Source organism: Ursus arctos, unplaced genomic scaffold, assembly GCF_023065955.2.
Source record: "Ursus arctos isolate Adak ecotype North America unplaced genomic scaffold, UrsArc2.0 scaffold_24, whole genome shotgun sequence".
NCBI lineage: Eukaryota > Metazoa > Chordata > Mammalia > Carnivora > Ursidae > Ursus > Ursus arctos.
Window position 1 is genome coordinate 17,188,707 of NW_026622919.1, and position 19,062 is coordinate 17,207,768.

The 19,062-nt window shown below is 49.3% G+C and overlaps 1 protein-coding gene across 8 annotated transcripts in view; it reads left to right on the plus strand.

Annotated features, from left to right (window-relative positions):
- Positions 1-1,381: 1,381 nt before the first annotated feature.
- The window catches only part of PLEKHM1 (pleckstrin homology and RUN domain containing M1), a 46,353-nt gene continuing 28,672 nt past the window's right edge, over positions 1,382-19,062 (plus strand). For 2 of the 8 annotated variants that reach the window (XM_057317984.1, XM_026512586.4), the window contains exons 1-5: positions 1,382-1,534; positions 4,041-4,380; positions 7,757-7,845; positions 9,869-10,116; positions 11,767-12,393. In XM_057317984.1, the coding sequence (XP_057173967.1) occupies positions 7,798-7,845; positions 9,869-10,116; positions 11,767-12,393 (923 nt within the window). In that variant the 5' untranslated portion in view covers positions 1,382-1,534; positions 4,041-4,380; positions 7,757-7,797. The remainder of the gene's footprint in view (positions 1,535-4,040; positions 4,381-7,756; positions 7,846-9,868; positions 10,117-11,766; positions 12,394-19,062) is intronic. The other 6 variants (XM_057317983.1, XM_026512587.4, XM_026512589.4 and 3 more) reach the window with 5 other exon arrangements.

Consider the following 19,062-nt stretch of genomic DNA (forward strand, 5'->3'; position numbering starts at 1 on the left):
TGTCATGAAAAGTGAAGTGTGCACCAGAGCAAGATGAAGAGTGGAAGACGGGCCCAAAGACTTTGCAGAGGGGCCAAGAGGCCTGGGAAGTAAGAGAAGACCAGGAGATGAGGGCTCCTGAAAATGCAGACAAGAGATTACTATGTGGGGGTTCCCACAGCTTTTGTAGACAGCCACTGTGTAAAAATTCATTGAAAGAACTGAAGAATGTTCCTTGCTCCATTTGGGGGAGGGCATGCTTATGTCAAGACACTGATGCTCTTGCTGTGCTAATTATAACGAGAAACACTATCCTTTTGCCTAGGAAATGGGATTTCCCTAGTAAGTCCCTTACTTTCCACCTTGTTTAACACCCAGAGAATACTCTGCCTCTATGTCCTTATTTATAACTTCCTCCTCAATGATTAACCGTACTAAATGCACTCAGGCTCATCTAGTCTAAAACCAGGGAGAGGAGGTTCTCACTCCTGGAGAGAGAATTACTGAAGGGGCAGTCCCCACGCACTCAAGTGCCATACCTCCAACAGCTGGTTTTATAAATTGAAACAGGCACTGGGACCCGGACCTTCTCACAAAGGCCAATGAAGCCACTGACCCAGATCAGGGGAGCTTGCTTCCAAGAACTGTGCTGTTTCTAGACCAGCCCTGTGGATACTCCCTAAGTTCCCCCTGGACATGCAAGTAGGGGTACCTCTCCACCCCAGCACTCACCCCACACTCAGGCCCTAAGCTCCCATTTGACTACCCTGCAGGTGTGAAGTGTCGGAAGCACAAGACATCCCCCCTTTCACACACTTTTGACCTTTTGTTCCTCGTCCATCTGAAAGAGAAATGTCAACTCTACCAAGGAAAGCAAACAACTACCTGGCTAGATGAGAATAACCAGACCCTTGAGCTTCGCGCCTTGGGACTGATTCAGGTTACCGGAGAAGGCCCAGGGCACCTAAAAGCGTTCCCTTGGCATAAGGTATGGTCAAAACACATATGCTTTCCCCCAGAACCGCCAAGCGGGAAGCACCACCTGCACTGATGCCCTCAGAGAGGGAAAAATTAGTCCGATTTTACAAGTGGGCGCCTTCCCCGCGGAAGGCCAAGAGACAGTCTCAATGTGACACAGACAGTGCTGTGGCCAGGCGAGGTCATGAACCCAGAAGCCAGCATCTAGTCTGACACAGACACTGCTAGAGGCGGACAGTAGGACACGTTCCGCCCGACGCTGGTGGCCTCGCCTAGTGGCCTCACCTCTTCGCGCGCACACCTCGGGTCATAGAGTCGCGAGCCTCCCAGATCACTCACCTGCTCGGGGTTTGCCAATTTGGGCTTGCGGAAACGCTGGCCCCGCCCCACGGCCCCTCCCGCCCTTCGATTGGCTCCGTGGGCTGGGGGCGGGGCCGGGCGCCGAACCGACGTGATGGCGTCAGGCTCCGCGAGCGCCGTTTCCTGTTGTCAGTGGCGGAGAGGCCGCAGCGTCGGGTCGGAGGCTTAGAGGCTGCAGCGGCCAGGAGTGCCCCCCGCCCGGTCCCCGCTCCCTCTGGTGAGTTCGGGGTCGGGTACGAGGAGGGCGAGAAGGGGCGGCGGGGCCGAGACGCGAACGGGCGGTGGGCCACCAGCCCTGTCCGTGATCCCAAACTCCTGGTTGCCTTGAAACTGTCCTGCTTTAGAGCCCTTTCTCTTCCCCGTGTAAGCCCCTCACCCCACCCCACTCGGACCCGAGCCTTCAGCCCGCACAGCCACTGTCGACCCGTCCCCTCCATCTTCTCCCGCCCGGGACCCGAGCCCAGCCCTTACCCCCACCCCCTCACCACTGGTGTTGCGTAAATGCAGCCATACTCTTGACCCCACGGTAGCCCAGTTCCAACCCCCAGCGCAGCCACATCCCTCCGCCTCCCTCTAACGCATCTCATCCTCACCCCTTAACCCCTTTGGCAACACCAGTGTTCCACGCCAGCCTCCTCTGATCCCCACCATTCTGGTTTTCCTCTTTTCTGGCTCAGCTTTCTTATCCCGGTCCCCCTGCTCAGCCCCCCCAAGGTCTACTCAGCCGTAACACCCCACCTCCACCCACCCTCATTTACTACCTACCACCAAAGCAGACGCTCTGTTGAGCTCAGCCCCTCTTCTTAATAACTCTGATCTCAGCCCTATCCTAAGTCTTACATGCATCTTCTGTCCTCACAGACTCAACCCCTAACTTCCTAGCCCACCACATACTTTCTTATCACCTCCAGCCATCCTGAGGACACTTCATCCCTAAGTCTCTGCTAAACTGCCCCCAACTCTTGCTGCCCCAGTTCTTACCACCCCCACCCAATCTTATTAAAATGAGGTCTCCATGTTTTCACCCCAACTCTGTGCCGGTTCTTCCCTTGACGTGGTCCCCATTTGATCTGAGAACTTAGTGCAGTCCCCTACCAACCCCACCTGCTGCCCCTCAACAGCCAAATCAAGGTGCTTTCTCAGAGCCGGGCAGCTGCTGAGGAGCTCGATGGGTGCAGGGCCTCAGATGGTAAATAAGTGCAGAGGAGTAGAGAGCCACCCTCTGTGGTTCAGGGGTTTTTCCTGGATGTCTGGTCCCCTGTACCTGTTGTCCTCAAGGTTTGTGTTTCTAACATTCATATGACATGACATGTGTTACCTGCTGAATGGTAGGCATCATCCAAATACCTAGAAGGTGAGGGATGGCTACGCATTCAGCCTGGGACAGTGGAAACTTCTCACTTCCTTTTGGATGGTAATCTCTAGAAACTCAGAGGGTTCCCTATATGGGGTTGGCGGTGTTCACAGAACCATGTCCGTAATTTTTGTCCTGGCACTTTGAAAGGGCCCTCCCCCAGTGCTCCCCCCAGTCAGAGCTGATTGCAGATTAGTCCCAATACCGACCACAGGGAAACACAGTACCAGAGCTGATGTTACATGTTGTGAAGTGTATAGGGTCCTGGGGAGGCTGAGGCCTAGGTCGATTCAGTGGCTGTTGAATTGCTTCCCCTTTTTGTAGGTACTGGATCATTGAGTTTTGACCATTTTGAGGACCCATGAACTCAGAGAGCCAAGTTATCTCAAAGTAGCTACCCATTCTTGAGGCTCTCAGGCCCCATTGTTAACATTTATAATCTCCTGGGCTTTTTGGATGCACAGCCCGTCTTAGTTCTGGTGACCAGGCTCCAAAGGATTGGCCATTTCACAGCAATTATAAAGGGCCCCAAAGAGGACCCGTTGTCTTTGCTTGCCATTTATATTCTTCCTTCTTTGAAAGTTGAATGCCCTTCTACCTTCAGTATCCCCCTCCCCCCACTAAGGTGTGATATATCTGAAGGGTTTTCAGCCCATTGGCAGCTTGGTGTAATGGAAGGAGTTCCACAGTGGCCCTACCACTGAAAAGTTGATACCTCAACTTCTTACAGTCTGGAATGGAGATACCTGCCCTGAGCCTTTTTATTTTATTCATCTGTTCATTCAGCAAGTGTATTTTGAGCACCACTGTGTGTCATGCATTGTTCTAGGCACTAGAAATGCAATAGTGAATGAGTTGGACAAAGTTTCTGCTTTCATTCATGCAGAGTTTGGTCCTTGCTGGAATTCTAAGGGATGGGGGAGACACGGGGCACCTGGGTGGCTCAATTGGTTGAACGTCCGACTCTTGGTTTTGGCTTAGCTCATGATCTCATGGGTCTTAAGGTGGAGCCCCATGTCAGGCTCTACTCTGGCCACGGAACCTGCTTAAGATTCTCTCTCTCTCCCTCTGCCCCTCCTCCCACTCCTGCGTGTTCTCTCTCTCTTTCTCTCTCTCTCTCTCAAAAATAAATAAATCTTAAAAAAAAAAAAAAAGAATATGGGGGACTTGGGTGTTGTTGGATAGGAGGAGGGAGGGAGGAAAGAAAGATACCCCGGGTTCATAGACCACATTTCTGGCCTCACCCACTAGCCTTTAGACTGGGAATCACGAGCTAGAAGTTTCTTGCCCTCCAGCTGGTATTCAGTTGCTTCAGAGGCCCAGTTGCCTTCACCCCCATACACACACACACCCCTCCCACCCCTCACAGGACCCTTGTCCAGAACGCCAACTTTCTTCAGGTGGACGGAGGTGCTGTTTTACTCACTCAGCACTCACATGTCTGAAGGATCAGCTGCCTTTCTGAATCAGAAGATAACTTTGTCATTCGTTTCCAACTGAAAACCCTGACTCATCACCTGGTACAGCAGCTGGAGAGCTTAAACACCAGCCTGTTGTTCTGCACAGCCAGGTGCAGGATCGGATTCAGGCGGTAGAGACGAGGCTGTCACGGATGGCGGGGAAGTCTCCAAGAACAGGAGGTTGCTGTTTACTGATGAATGGAGTGTTTCGAAAGCGGTGAAGCCAGGTCATCCATTTCTTCTTTTAATGTAAGTCTCATCTGAGCCCTTCTCCTCTTTTCATTCTTCCTTAGGCTCTGGAGGAAGTGTAATTGGAAGTATATAGAAGGCCATATAACAAAGAAAATCAACCAGAATGTTTCCTTCCTGTGTGTTGGAACATTTAAGAAAGGACAGTTCTGAAACCTGGCTACCATGGAAAAGACCTGCACTCCAGGGGGACTTTGGAGTATCTACAGGGCTGGTCTAGGAACAGGACAGTTCTTGAAAGCAAGCTCCCCTGATCTGAGCCAGGGGCACCATTGGCCTTTCTGGGAAGGTCGGGGTCCCAGTGCCTGTTTCCATTTATAAAACCAGCTATTGGAGATGTGGCACCTGAGTGTGTGGGGACTTCCCCCTTCGGTATGCTACAGGTCTGATGAGCAAGATTGTTTCTTGTTGGTTTTATGCCTTCTTTGATAAAATGGAGCTTCTGAAGGCGCCTGAACAGTCTATAAGTAATAAGTTTGCCTGCAGCTCTTTGAACCAAGGACCTGAGACAGTTTGATCTGGTGAAAGGCACAGAACTTGGAATGAGGGAACCAGAGAATTCTCTTACCTGAGGCCCATTTCTACTGAGCCTCAGTTTTCTCCTCTGTGAAATACGGGATAATCAGCCTCCTCTCACAGGATTGCTTTAAAAATTAAATGAGATTAGAGAATGAGATCCTGTGCCAGGGTGAATCAATACTGAGGGCCAGAGGTAGACTTAGGATGGCTTGGAGTTTCCTAAAGGCAGACACCACTCACCTTTTCTGCTCAACTGCTCTTGTGATGTTTGAAGCTCTCTATTTGCTCTCCAGCCTGGGTCTCCTGAAGAGACACCCCTCTTTGGTTTGGTTCTTGGTGTCAGTGAAGACTATTCCGAGGATAGGAAGTGAAGCCAGTCCCTTAGGATGGTAGATTGGGGGTCTGGGCCGCCCAGGAGCCTGCTGGAGTGCTGACCTAGCAGTCAGGAGACCCAGAGCCCAGAGATCTCATAGATTGTCACGTTCCTGCCTCAGAGCTGGTTTCCTGCCTCCCTGAGGCATTAGGGAACAGATAGGCCTCGGTAGGGTGCTTCGGCTTCTTGTAAAGAAAGGTGCGCCCTTAACTTTGGCCTGACCCCAAAGTCTCATTCTATTTTGTGAATTGTCAAGTGGCTGTTCTCCTGGATTTCTCTGCACTGTTGTCATTTTGTGGCTTTTCTGATATTTTGTTTTAGGCCACAGTTTTCTCCTATCTGGCCCTGCTCTGACCTCTCAGCATCTGTTGACTTTGTTTTTTTTAGCAGACCCTGACTTCACCACAGCACCCACTTACTGATAAGCCTCCCTCCCTCCAATGAATACTCTGTTATTTTCGGTTTGTTAATTAATGAGGCCTTAAGGGACCTACTATTCAAATTGTTGTGGCCCAAGTCATAAGGCTGGCAGAGAGAAGGGCAGTTTTGGAGCTTGAGGCTTTGTCTGGAAGGACAGGCCTGAAGGGAGGCCTTAGGCCTCTGGAATTACTGAAAGGGATTGGATGCCAGGGTCTTGGAGCCAGAGAACCTGGACTTGACCTGCAGGGCTCCATAGGGTAGCCTTGAAGAAACTTTGCCTCCAGGATCAGGCACCATTTCAGGAGGGACTCTGACTGCAGCCCATCCCCTTTTCCCATATCCCTGGTGGCCGAGCATGGAGCTGGTCTGCAGGGGAGGGTCCTGAGAACTCCAGGAGGGTAGGAGCCGGGAATGTGGTAAAGGGAGAGGCAGTCAGACAGGGGCTGTGGCCAGGGGGCCAGCGTTCTTCCCGGCAATCTGTCATGCGCTGACCAGGGCTGGTGCTGTGGGGGCCATCCCCCATGCACAGCTACCTCCCTCTGTATGCCCTTCCTGAGGAAGGTTGGTTCTGGGTCCTGTTTACCCTCAGCCAGCTCCAGAGGCCAGGGCATAAATCAGAGCATCTAACGCCCTGCTGTTCTCCATGCTCCACTGTTCTCTGTTCGTCTTTCCCGCCAGGCTGACCTTGATGTTCTCTTGCGCCCCTCACCTGGGCCCCCAGCTGAAGAGCCCTCCTCCCAGACGCCCCTGCTCCCTCCCTACCCACCCCTTGGCCCTAGCTCACAATTGCCTCTTCCAGAAGGTTTGACATCATCCTAGTGGGAGGTGGTGGAGTCTGCCACTTACCAGCCCTGGAATCCTGGGAAGTTCCTTGACCTGGGTCAGCTTGTATTTCTCATCTGTTAGATCAGGATACTAAAACAGCCCTCCTAGGGTGGATAGGAGGAGTGCAAGAAGCAATATATGTAAAGAGTACAAAATCCATTCAGCATGCCTTGGTTTTATTAACTTCTTTGGGCCTTGAGTTTTTGAGAACAGAGACAGCGATGACCAGTTTTTTGGTTCCCCTCATGCTCGGCTGTGTAGTCACTAGAGATGTGTTTAGATGGGAAGGTGCTGGCGCCATCCTGGTCCATCCGAGTGGATGGGATAGGGCCAGGCCAGCCAGCAGCCCCCCTCGGGCTCAGGTTGAAGCCCTCCTACCTCACCCACCCCCCAGGAGGAAGCAAGTGCCCTGAGGGATTTAGCCTGAGGGAGTTACTGCAGCTTTCTGTGCATGCGCACTCAGGCCCTGGCAGCCTTGGCCTGTAGGTTTAGATGGCCACAAACACTAGGGTTGTAGACGCCGTTTCTCCTTAGTGCCTTCAGGCCCTGCGCTAGGCATTTTCCATATCCGTATGTCCATTAGAGAGGTCTGATACGGTGCCCCGGCATGCCTAGCTGGTTAGTGGCAAATCGGGAGTCAAACCCATTTCCCTTTAGACACATCCCTGTGCTGCTCCAGCTTAGACCCTGCGCCTGAAGGAGAAGCAGTTATGTAGTCAGAGAACCCTCCCTTTGGAAGCTGTTTCAGTTGTTCCTGTCCCTGTCAGCTGGCAGACACCGGACTGGGACAGGAGTCAGAGGGGGCAGTTGCAGGGCCTAGGCCCCGAATGTGAATCGTGAGCCCCTGCTTCCTGGTCCAGGTGGGCCCTTGGCACCTTCAGCTGCAGCATCCCCCTTGCACCCTTAGCTCCGTGTCTAAATCACCCTTGCGTGCCCTGCTTTTCAGGCCAGCATTTGGTGTGGAATTCCAAGCCCTTTCCCTGCACTGCTTGGGCTGGACCCACCCACAGCACACAGGACTCCTCACCTCCTGAGATATGAGCCCTCAGATTTGTGTTTTTTTCCCCTCGTTTCCTTCCTTAAAATCCACTCTTAGCTTTTACTTTTGTATTCAAACGCCCTTCCATTGCAGTTTGAGGAAGATGGGCTGACCTCCTGCGGCCTGCTGGGGCTGGGGGGAGAATTGGCTGGGGGTGGTGAGCTGGAACTTGGTCATCTGGCCGCGATCTGTCTCTGCAGGTGTCATGTGATTCTCCGAGGGAGCTGCTGTGTGCGTGGAAATGCTCTCAGTGGTGGAGAATGGACTGGACCCCCGGGCTGCCATCCCGGTAGGCAGCAAGGGAGGCTCAAGGGTGGGGAAGGGTGCACGGGACAGCCATTTCATTGATTTTTTTCACTTCGAAATGAACGAGGACTGTCCAGAAAGCGAGGCCTCAGGTTGAGAAACTTATAACAGAAGAAGGCTGTGAGGACATCCTGCCCCTTCTAGAACATCTGATTGGTGATAAAATGGGAATTTACAAAAGATGATGGTGATTTAATATAGGCTACCTGAAGACCAAGGATTTCTCCAAAGAAGGCATACGTATGACCCATAAGTACATGAAGAGATGCCTAACATCATTAGACACTAGGCGAATGCATTCAAAATCCCAAGAGCCTTCTTCACACCCTCTGGGATGACGTAATACTAAGTGTTGGCCTTATAGAGACATTAGAACATTGCTGGCAGGAATGTCACATGGTGCAGCCAACATGGAAAACAGTTTGGCAGTTCCTGAAAAAGTTCAACCCAGAGTTACACATGACCCAGCCGTTCCACCCCTAGGTCTGTACGCAAGAGAACTGAAGACTTACGTCCGCACAAACACTTGTGCATGAAGGTCCGTAGCAGCATTATAGCCCGAAAGTGGGAACAACCCCAACATCTATTAATCATTGAATGGGTAAATAAAATGTGGGGTGTCCACACAGTGGAATATTATTTGGCAATAGAAAGGAGTGAAGTCCCGATACATGTAACAGTGTAGACAGATCTTAGAAATATGACAAGTGAAAGAAGCCAGACACGGAAGGCTGCACCCTGTATGACCCCATGTATACAAAATGTCCAGAATTGGTCAGTCCGTCAAGACAGAAGGTAGATGAGTAGTTGCTAGGGGTTGGGGGAGAGGCGACTAGGGAGTGACATGGTGTTTCTTTCTGAGGCGGTGAACATGTCTAAAAATGAGGTAGTGGCTGTAGTTTCACAATTCTGTGAATATACCCAAACCACTGAACTGTAGACTTTGAGTGAATTTTATGCTATGTAAATTAGGTCTCATTAAAGCTGTTGTAAAAAAAAAAAAAAAAAAGAACATTTGACTTTGCAGAGAACATTAACATGAACTGTTTGGGCTAAAATAAAAATAAAACAGTAAAATATTTATCCATAATCCTGTCAGCGAACAATTCAAACCAGTTTCTCTTCATTCCCTTCTAGTCCTTTTCCAAACACTTAGGTAATTTTGACACGCTTATATTATGACTGAACAGTCCTTATATTTCCAAAGGATTCTATATGTATGTATTTTATAATTTATTTACTAAACAAACATTAACTGAGTACTTACAAGTGCCAGGCACCGTGCCAAGTGTCGAGGACACAAGGATGAATAAAAGACCTGTCCTGCCCTCCGGGTCGTCCCTGCAGTGCTGTGGTTCAGGAAGTATGCTTTCTGTTTAACGGATGAGGACACTAAGCTCAGCGAGGTTCACCGAAATGTCCGAGGGGACCCAGCTGGTGACCGGACAGCACTGACACTAACCTGGGCCTCTGAGTGCCCCGTGGAGGCTCTTTCTCAGTGTAGACCATGCTCCCGTCTTTTTGTTCGAAAGCAGCACTTGTTGCCTCTTGGTGGGACCGTAGTCACATGAATAAGGTAGCCCGCTTCCCCGCTGCCCGAGGTGGCTTCCCCGAGCTTCTGTAGCTGTAACTGTGATGGAGCCCATATTTCAAGACAAGATTTCTGGCTATCAATTCACTGAAGTTCAGTTTCTTTTGTTGTTGTTGTTGTTGTTGTTGTTTTCCTTTGAAGTTCGGTTTAAAAAATAGAACAGAACAAAAATACACAAATATCTTTGAAAAAAATATATATATATATATCAGTACCCCTGCCTGGGTGGTGTAAGTGTGTGATTTTCCTTTTCTTCTCTATGCTTTGTCTTTGTTTTCTATAATTAGCTTGTGTGAGTTTTGCTGTACAGACACACACATAGGCGCGTGCACACGTGTGGGTGCGTGTGTATGTGGCGCTAAGCCGTCACGTTGCAGGATCGTCTAATGGCTGTGTTACATCTGACGCTGTCTAGGTCATCAAGAAGAAGCTAGTGGGATCGGTGAAGGCGCTGCAGAAGCAGTACGTGTCCTCGGACACGGCGGTCACCAGCGAAGACGGAGATGCCAACGCCATGTGCAGTGCCCTGGAGGCCGTGTTTATCCACGGCCTGCACGCCAAGCACATCCGAGCCGAGGCTGGAGGGAAAAGGAAGAAAAGCGCCCACCAGAAGCCTCTTCCTCAGCCTGTCTTCTGGCCCCTTCTGAAAGCCATCACCCACAAGTGAGATTAGCTGGGCAGGTTTTGCTGTGGGGAGGAGCTTCCGAGTGGGGGCCGTGGGGCTCTCCCTCGCCAGCTGTACGGGAAAGCAACAGAGACACTGTGTTCTAGAACAGAGATGGGTGAGGTAGGGGTTGTTGTTAGACCAAGCCTCAGGAGCCCCCAGGCGGTGGCTGGGGCTGCTGCACGCCCCCGCCGGTCCCCCTTAGGAGCACCGTTACCGCACCGTGGCAAACTGAGGTGGTCGCAGCAGAGAATGTGTGGCCTGCAAAGCCTAAAATCTTCACTCTGTGGCCTTTTACAAAAGAAGTTTGCTGCCCCTGTCTTAGAATGTTTGAACATCTATGTTGCTAAATATTATACTCATTACAAGGTGTGGCTTTTTTTTAAAAAAGTGGAATCCAGATCATCTGACTGTTCACCCTGGGACGGTTGTCTCCGTGGCCCGGCCGCGGACCGCCCAGGCTGAGGCGCCAGTAGCTGGCACTGTGCCTCTAAGGGCTACTTAATGCCACCTTTGGCCCGAGGTGCCTTGTCAGTCTCTGTCTTCCCTTTCCTGCTGACTGCCGCTCCCCTATCTCAGGTTCCTACCCCACTCCTGGGTGACGGTGGCTTTCTAAGTGCCCTCCTTATCTCGTTCTGTCTTTAGCCCAGTCAGCTGAAGCTAACCAGGGCTCATTCACTGAGCCCCGCGGAGCACGGTCTGCACTGCCACAGGCGAGGCACGCGCAGGGCACCGTGGTAGTCAGAGGAGGGGAGTTTACGTCAGATCAAGGATTCAGGAACTCAGTTTGGTACATGTGGGATCTGGGCTTATCCAGAGCGGCCCACCAAGAAGGCTGCATAACTGTGGTCAAGTCACTTCCCTGTGCGAAAACCCTCAGGCTCTCCAGTGCTAGTCTGGAGTCTGATTCACTAGGTTGGGGCCCCAGAATCTGTATCCTGACCAAGTTCCCAGGTGATTCCGATGCGCAGCCAGGCGTGGGGACCACTGGCCCGCTTTGCCTCACCAGTCGGATACTCAAGACCCTGCATTACTTGACTTCACAACCCAATCCCCCACTCTTCCTCCCCGTGTTGTAACCGGAGTGCTCGCCACTTCTGGTACAGAGCTGTCGCCTTCCTACCCATGGTGCCTTTTTTCTGTCAGTCCTTTGTGCCTAGAAAGTTCTCCTTCCGTTTTCGCCTCTTGAAATCCCTCGCAGCCCAGCTCACATACTGCCTTTTCTATGGCATTTTTCTTACTGAGACCTGGAAATGATTGCCTACTCCCAGCCCAGCTCTACTGACAACAGGGTTCACCTCAGTGTGCCTGTGAAAGGTGGTTACCTGGATTGAGGGCAGGACCATGTCTTTACCCTGTATCTTCACAGCTCCAAAAACCTTGCAATTAGGGGCTCATCACATGTGTGCTGGATGAGCACATGATGTCAGGGGCCCCCAGGTAGTTGTAATGAAAATGGCAATTATCCTTCATGGCAGCAGCCTCAAAAAGTTGGGGGTTATAGCTTAATATTTCTAAATTCCCCGTAGAGCACTATTATCCACGATTTTTCAAGCCTGTATGTTTGGGCAGTCGTTATTATGGGCTCTTGCTAACCAGTGGGTGAAACAAGACCTCAGTGGTAACAAGCCTGTCCTCCCCATCCCCAGACACATCATCTCGGAATTGGAGCACCTGGTCTTTGTGAGCACGGACGTGGGCCGCTGCCGGGCCTGGCTGAGGCTGGCGCTCAACGACGGCCTGATGGAGTGCTACCTGAAGCTGCTCCTCCAGGAGCCGGCCCGCCTGTGCGAGTACTACCAGCCCACAGCCCTGCTCCGAGACGCCGAGGAGGGGGAGTTCCTCCTCAGCTTCCTGCAGGGACTGACATCCTTATCCTTCGAGCTCTCCTACAAGTCTGCCATCTTAAACGAGTGGACGCTTACCCCGCTGGCTCTCTCCGGCCTCTGCCCGCTCTCTGAGCTCGACCCCCTCACTACCTCTGGGACAGAACTACAGCGGAAAGAGTCTCTGGATTCGATTTCCCATTCCTCAGGCTCGGAGGACATCGAAGTCCAGCACTCAGGCCACAAGATCCGACGGAACAGGAAGCTCACGGCCTCCTCCCTCAGCCTGGACACGGCCAGTTCATCCCAGCTGTCTTGCAGCCTAAACTCTGATAGCTGCTTACTCCAAGAGAATGGCTCCAAGAGTCCAGACCATTCTGAGGAGCCCATGTCCTACGACTCAGACCCGGGGACAGCAAATGCTGAGGATTCAGACCCATCTCTGCAAGAGTGAGTGCTCCTCCCCCACTCTCTTCCTTCCTTCCTCCACCTCTTCCTCTTTTGAGTCTCCCTTCCTATAGCATGTGACTGCCTGTCACTGAGCACTGACCTCTGTAAGGGCATAAAGAAAAAGGGGACATCGTCTCTCTTCCTCAGGGACTGGAGTTGCTGAGACCTGCAACTGGAGGCCACATGGGGCAGTGAGGAGAATGGATTTAGGTAGGGCTCAGAGCTGGGTCAGGCTCCATCCAGTGCTGGCGCTGGGTGAACTTCAGCAGGTCACGTCATTTCTGAGGCACAGTGTAAAATACTATTGCCTCTAGAGGGAAGGAAGCTAACAGTTTGGGGTTATACTTACAACTTCCAAAAAATGCCGTGAAGCATAATGGATAAGGCTCCTCCTCTGCGACCTCCCAGAAGGCCTTGGAAGGGCACAGACCCTGAGCGATGCCTGGAGGAGATGGTAGACAAAGGGGCCAAGCAGGGTTGTGGAGGGAGAGTCTGTGGAACAGTGAGGGGAGCCTGGACAGAGCCTTCTCTTTAAAACATTTTTTTTAATTTGAGTATAGTTGATGCACAATGTTCTGTTAGTCTCAGGTGTGCAACGTAGTGATTCACCATTTCTGTGTGATGCCCTGCTCGCCACAACAGAGCCTTCTTCATCCAGGCTTTTTACCAGTAATTTTTGAATAGATAATCTGTTTTTATGGTTAGAAAAAGTCTAAAACGTATATGGTGAGAAATCTTTCACACTTCTGTCACCATAATTATTAATTCCTTACATTTTTTTCTGATGTTTCTAAATGCATTTCTAACAAATATGAATGTACAGATTTTTAAAATGCTTTTTATTTCTTATCCTTGCCCCCTTTCCCACAAAAGCTATTCTAAATACACTGTTTGACACCTTGTTTTGGAAGAGATCATATCAGAGTTTTTGTTACGGAGTGTCCTATCAGAGCTGCTTTATTTTTTTTTTATTGCATATTTTTCCATCGCTGGCTAGTTTATTTAATCAGCCCTGTATTTAATGGGCATTGGAGTTCACTATTTCTATAAATAACCTCGTGTATGTTAGTCTTTTAATTCTATGCAAGTAACTCTGTTCCGTAAATTCCCAGAAACAGAATTGCTGAGCCAAAGGATACCTTAATGTGTGATTTTCACAGATATGCCTAATTACCCTCCGTCAGGGATGTACCTTTGTCCTCTCAGCCTTGTCAGCAGAAAGTATTATCAAACTTTTGGATATTTGCTCATCTAATAGGTAGAAAATGGTAAATTTTATTAAGCACTTCAGCCAGACCCATGCTCCCCCAGCCTGTGTTTAGGACCTTCTTGTCTGCTTCTGGGTGCCCCCACCCTCTTGGTTCAGGCCTTTACAGGGTTCCCAGCCAGTGCAGGAATAACACCAGATCGGGTGCCAGTGTGGACTGGCTTGCAGTGGATCTGATTTCAAGCTCTATTCCACCACTTGCAAGTTCAGTAACGGCTGGCAAACTGCTGACTCTTTCAGGTTGTTTCTTCATCTTTAAAATGGAGACTTCCATGGGCCGCCTGGGTGGCTCAGTCATTAAGCTTCTGCCTTCGGCTCAGGTCATGATGCCAGGGTCCTGGGATCGAGTCCCGCATCGGGCTCCTTGCTCAGCGGGGAGCCTGCTTCTCCCTCTGCCTCTGCCTGCCCCTCCCCCTGTTTGTGCTCTCTCTCTCTGACAAATAAATAAATCTTAAAATGGAGACTCCTTCACAGGGCTATCTGAAATCAGATCAGATGCCTGGGAGTGAGTTGCACATGTAACAGCATCTGGTAGAGCCCTGAAGTGACTTCTGGGCACTGGGCATGTTAGATAGAACTTTCAAACATCAAACAGAGGAATTTAGATAGAACATGCTGGAAAGGAGCAATCCCCACCTTTCTGCTGGGCTGGTGGCGTGACTTAGGTTCGTTCACCTGTCTGAGCCCAGGTTCGTTCACCTGTCTGAGCCCTTCGTTCTCTCTCCCTCCCCCCACAGGCCAGCCATGTGTCTTCGTCATGTGTCTTGCTTTTATCTTTCATGAATCTTGTGATTGGAAAACTCCAGCTTCAGGTCACTGAGTCAGTGACTGTCCACCCTGTGTGGGAAGTGTTGTCCTGGCGTTACGGAAGAACTCGAGGCAAGAGGGTCAGGGCGTACAGACCAGCGCGGGGCAGTGGTGCGAGGAACCAACACACACTGGGAGCTCACAGATGCACAAACACACACCGAGCACCGTCGCGGTGAGAGCCAGGCTTGAAGGCCGTTGTTTGTGCAACCCCAGATGCCAGCCCCTCTTAGAGGGTATGTCTTAAGAGTAAAGACTTTCATTGACCTTTCAGAGTTCTCCTATTTTTATTATATTACTTCAATATTTGTAACTTAAAATTAGGCATAAATACCGTGGGCTTAAAACTCCTCCAACTGTAAAATCAAAACATTGACAAATTAAACATAAAGTACAAAACACGTAATATTCCAAATGAAATGATTAATAGCAAATTGCAGTTTGCTTTGTGAACGGAGGATTGATGCCCTGAATAGATTCTTTTGCGTTGGCTGGGTCTGAATCATAGTGATCACTGAGAAGCACGACTGCAGTCTAGTGGTTAGGAACGTGGAGTCAGGAGCCAGACCGCTGGAGTCTTCCATTAGCCGGCTTCGCGTTTATTCAGCCTATCTGACACTGATGTTCTCATCTGCAAAATGGGGATAAGAATGCGAGGGAGAATTAATAAGGTATGTAAAGTGCTCAGAGCAGTGCCAGACACAGGGTGAGTGTTCGATAGGTGGTGTCCTTGTCATTTTACTACTGGCGTCCCTGTGATGTCGGTTCTCCTACTACCTGTCTCAATACACACAGCTGCAAAACCGTGGTTGGCAGTATTTGTCAAATGTCGTTGTCATAAGGCCTTCTCTTGGGGGAAATGATTCTTCGCACATGCAGCCCTCCGCTGTGCCTTTATGAGCACCCCTGACCGCGAACGGTGCAGGTCCACATGCTCAGGAGAAGCGCGGGCTCGGAATCTCTTGGCAGGGCTGAGTTATGACGTGGTCATCCCGATCCTCCGGCCCATGCTTTTATTTATTTCACACCTACACCTCTACGTACACATATATACAGATGTATAGAATGCATCTTTTTTTCCCCAGTGTCTTCTAAATGAAAGCACAAAGTTCTAGAATTTTTGAATAGACAGTTTTTGAAAAACAGTGCCCAGTGGGGCGCCTGGGTAGCGCAGTCGTTAAGCGTCTGCCTTCACTCAGGGCGTGATCCTGGCGATCTGGGATCGAGCCCCACATCGGACTCTTCCACTGGGAGCCTGCTTCTCCCTCTCCCACTCCCCCGGCTTGTGCTCCCTCTCTCGCTGGCTGTCTCTCCGTCAAATAAATAAATAAAATCTTTAAAAAAAAAAAGAAAAGAAAAACAGTGCCCTGAGCTGGACAGAACAAAAGTGTATGGACTGCAGTGGTTTTAGTCCAATGTTGCATTTTCTTCAAAGGTTTTGAAAATTTTCTTTTGCCTTTCCTTCAAAATCTCAACTCTTAAAAAAAAAAACAAAAAAAAAAAGAACAAAAAAAAAACCCTCTAGGACTTTTTTGCACTTGACGTATATGTCTCTCTTACTCTCTTTGGGTCCTGGCGGCCAGCACTGATTCTGGTGAGGCTCTGTGAACTTGATTTCACCTTGGCCTTGGCGTTGATTTGGCAGAAGCTCTGCTTTATCACACAGGCTTCTTGCTGCTGGGTGGCATTTCTTTATTCCAATACGCAGTCTACTCTGTCATTAAAATTTGTCTAACAGATGAGGATTCATTGATCATTGATAACCATTTTGGTAATGCTAGTGAATATTTCCATAATTCTGCTCCTTTCCATACATTTTTATATTCGGGTCCATGGAGGCTAAGCAGTCTTACCAGTGATGATAAGAAGCCACAGTAACAGATTGAGGTTAATGTTTATTGAGTGCTTGCTTTGTGCTAGACACCCTACTAAGCAGTTTACCTGTGTTCTCTCACGTAGCCTTGAGCACGGTCCTAACAGGTGGGTGCTGCTACCATGCATGTTTTACAGGGAAGGGAATGAAGTCCATGAACTTTAGGAACCTACGGGGGGCCACAGCAGTGTGCCAGCCAAAGCCAGGACGCTGGAGCCCTGCTGTAAATCAGTCACCACCCCAGTTCTCAGGACTCCACGAGCAGCTGGGACCTCACAGGGACCATTTGTCAAAAATCTGCCTCCCTAGTTCATCTCAGAATGGCCCCATTCCATCACAATAGTTTGGACACACGCAGTTGGTTAGCAAATGTCCCTCCCTTGTCTGCCTGTGGAGACTACCCCTTTGTGTCCAGAACCCACGAGTGCCTCAGTGCCTGCTCGCTGCAAGCTGTACTCTTGGCTTCTCACTGGCCTGTTTTCAGAGTGAGCCTGAGAGCAAGAACCAGCATCCGCCTGCCTCCCCCCATAACTAGTCCACCAACACATTTACACCTTCTTCTGATAGGTCACCTCCTTGTTTGTTGAGCTATGATTCACCTACCATGAAAGTCACCATCTTAAAGTGTCCAATTCGGTGGGTTTTGGTATATTCACAAGGCTGTGCAACATCACTACGGTATCATTGAAGAACGCATTCATCACCCTGTAGGAAACCCCTTACCCTTTAGCTATGGATTTAGCTATTCTGGACATTGAATATAAATGGAATCGTATGTGGCTTTTTGTGACTGCTTTCCTTCACTTAGCATGTTTTCACGGCTCATGCATGTTATAGCATGGGTCATGGCTGAATAATATTCCGTTGTGCGGATATACAATTTGTTTATCTGTTCTTCAGTTAGGGGACATTTGTTTTATTCCTACTTTTTGGCTACTATGAATAATATGGCTGTGAACATTCATGTACAACTTTTCTGTGGGCATTCTTTTAATTCTCTTGGGTACCTACCCATGAGTTGAATTGCTGAGTCATATGGTAACTCTGTGTTTAACTTTTTGAGGAACTACCAAACTGTTCTCCACAGAAGCTACCATTTCACATTTCCACCAGCAGTGTGTCAGAGTTCCATTTCCTCTACATCTTTGCCAACACTTGTTATTCTCTGTCTTGTTTTATTATAGGCATCCTGGTAGGCATAAAGGTTTTTTTGGTTTTTTGGGGGTTTTTTTAATGTTTTTTTATTATGTTAGTCACCATACAGTACATCCCTGGTTTTTGATGTAAAGTTCGATGTTTCGTTCGTTGCATATAACACCCAGTGGGGCATAAAGTTTTGATTATGGTTTTGATTTTTATTCCGCTGCTGTTTAATGGTATTGAGCATCTTTTCATGTACTTGCTATCCATTTGTATACCTGTAGAGAAATGTCTCTGCAAATCTTTGCCCACTTTTCTTTTTTAAAAATTTTATTTATTTATTTGAGAGAGAGAGGGCAGAGAGCACAAGCAGGGAGATGGGAGGAGGCAGAGGGAGGGGCAGAAGCAGACTCCCCACTGAGCAGGGAGCCCCATGCGGGGATGGATCCCAGGACCTCAGGATTATGACCTGAGCTGAAGGCAGACGCCTAACTGACTGAGCCACCCCGGAGCCCCTCCTTTGCCCATTTTTCAGTGGATTATTTGTTCTAGTACTATTGAATTGTTAAGAGCTCTGTATATTCTGGATACTAGACCTTTATCAGATATATGATAATACTTGCATATAAGATATGCAGATTTTTCTGTATGTGGTCTTTTTACTTCCCTGATAGTATCCTTTTGAAGCACAAAAGCATTTAGTTTTGATGAAGTCCAACTTAACCTATTTTTTATTGGGTGTTTATCCATTGAATGTCATAAAAGAAACTATTGCCTGATCCAAAGATTTATACCTATTTCCTTCTAAGAGTTTTATAGTTTTAGCTCTTAACCTTTAGGTCTTTGATCCATTTTGAGTTCATTTTTTATATTGTGTGAGATAGGAGTGTGGCTTCATTCTCTCGCATGGGACTGTTCACTTATCCCAGCACCGTTTGTTGAAAAGACTGTTCTTCCCCCACTGCAGTGTCTTGGGTTGAAAATCAGTTGCCCATAAATGCATGGGTTGGTCACCAATGCTTGACTAGCTAGCATGTCCTGAAATGTTGTTTAGGGTTTTGACGTTGTACATAAGAGCAGCGCTCAGCCAGAAGACATCAAGTTCTGAATTCTAAAATTTCCATAAGCTGACATCAAGGGGAGTTTGACGTATCTTCTGACCCGGTCTAAGCCATTAGGGCAGATAGGGGCGATTTCTTGGGCCCAGCTGGCTTTGTTGCCACATGAACTTGCATTTGCCCATGACATCCTCTCCTGGGTTCCTAAGCAGAGGAGACAGCAGGTAGGTTTACTTCAGAAACAGAACTTGGATTCTCAGAAGCCTCAGGAGAAGGGGGTGCAGCCCCTAGCCAGTGCACATTTTAGAAGGCCCAGGAGTATGTTTTCATGTGTGTGTGCATGAATGTGTGCACAAAGGCAGTAACACTGGCTCCTTGCATTCCCTGTGCACCCCTGAGGGGCAGGAAGAGCCAGTCCCATTGGAGGAGTAAGGGGGTCCACACCCCGCGTATACCTGTGCACACACTCATGCCTGATCTCCGGGGTACACTGTTCTCTGGAGGCGGTTCCTGGGAACGGCAGG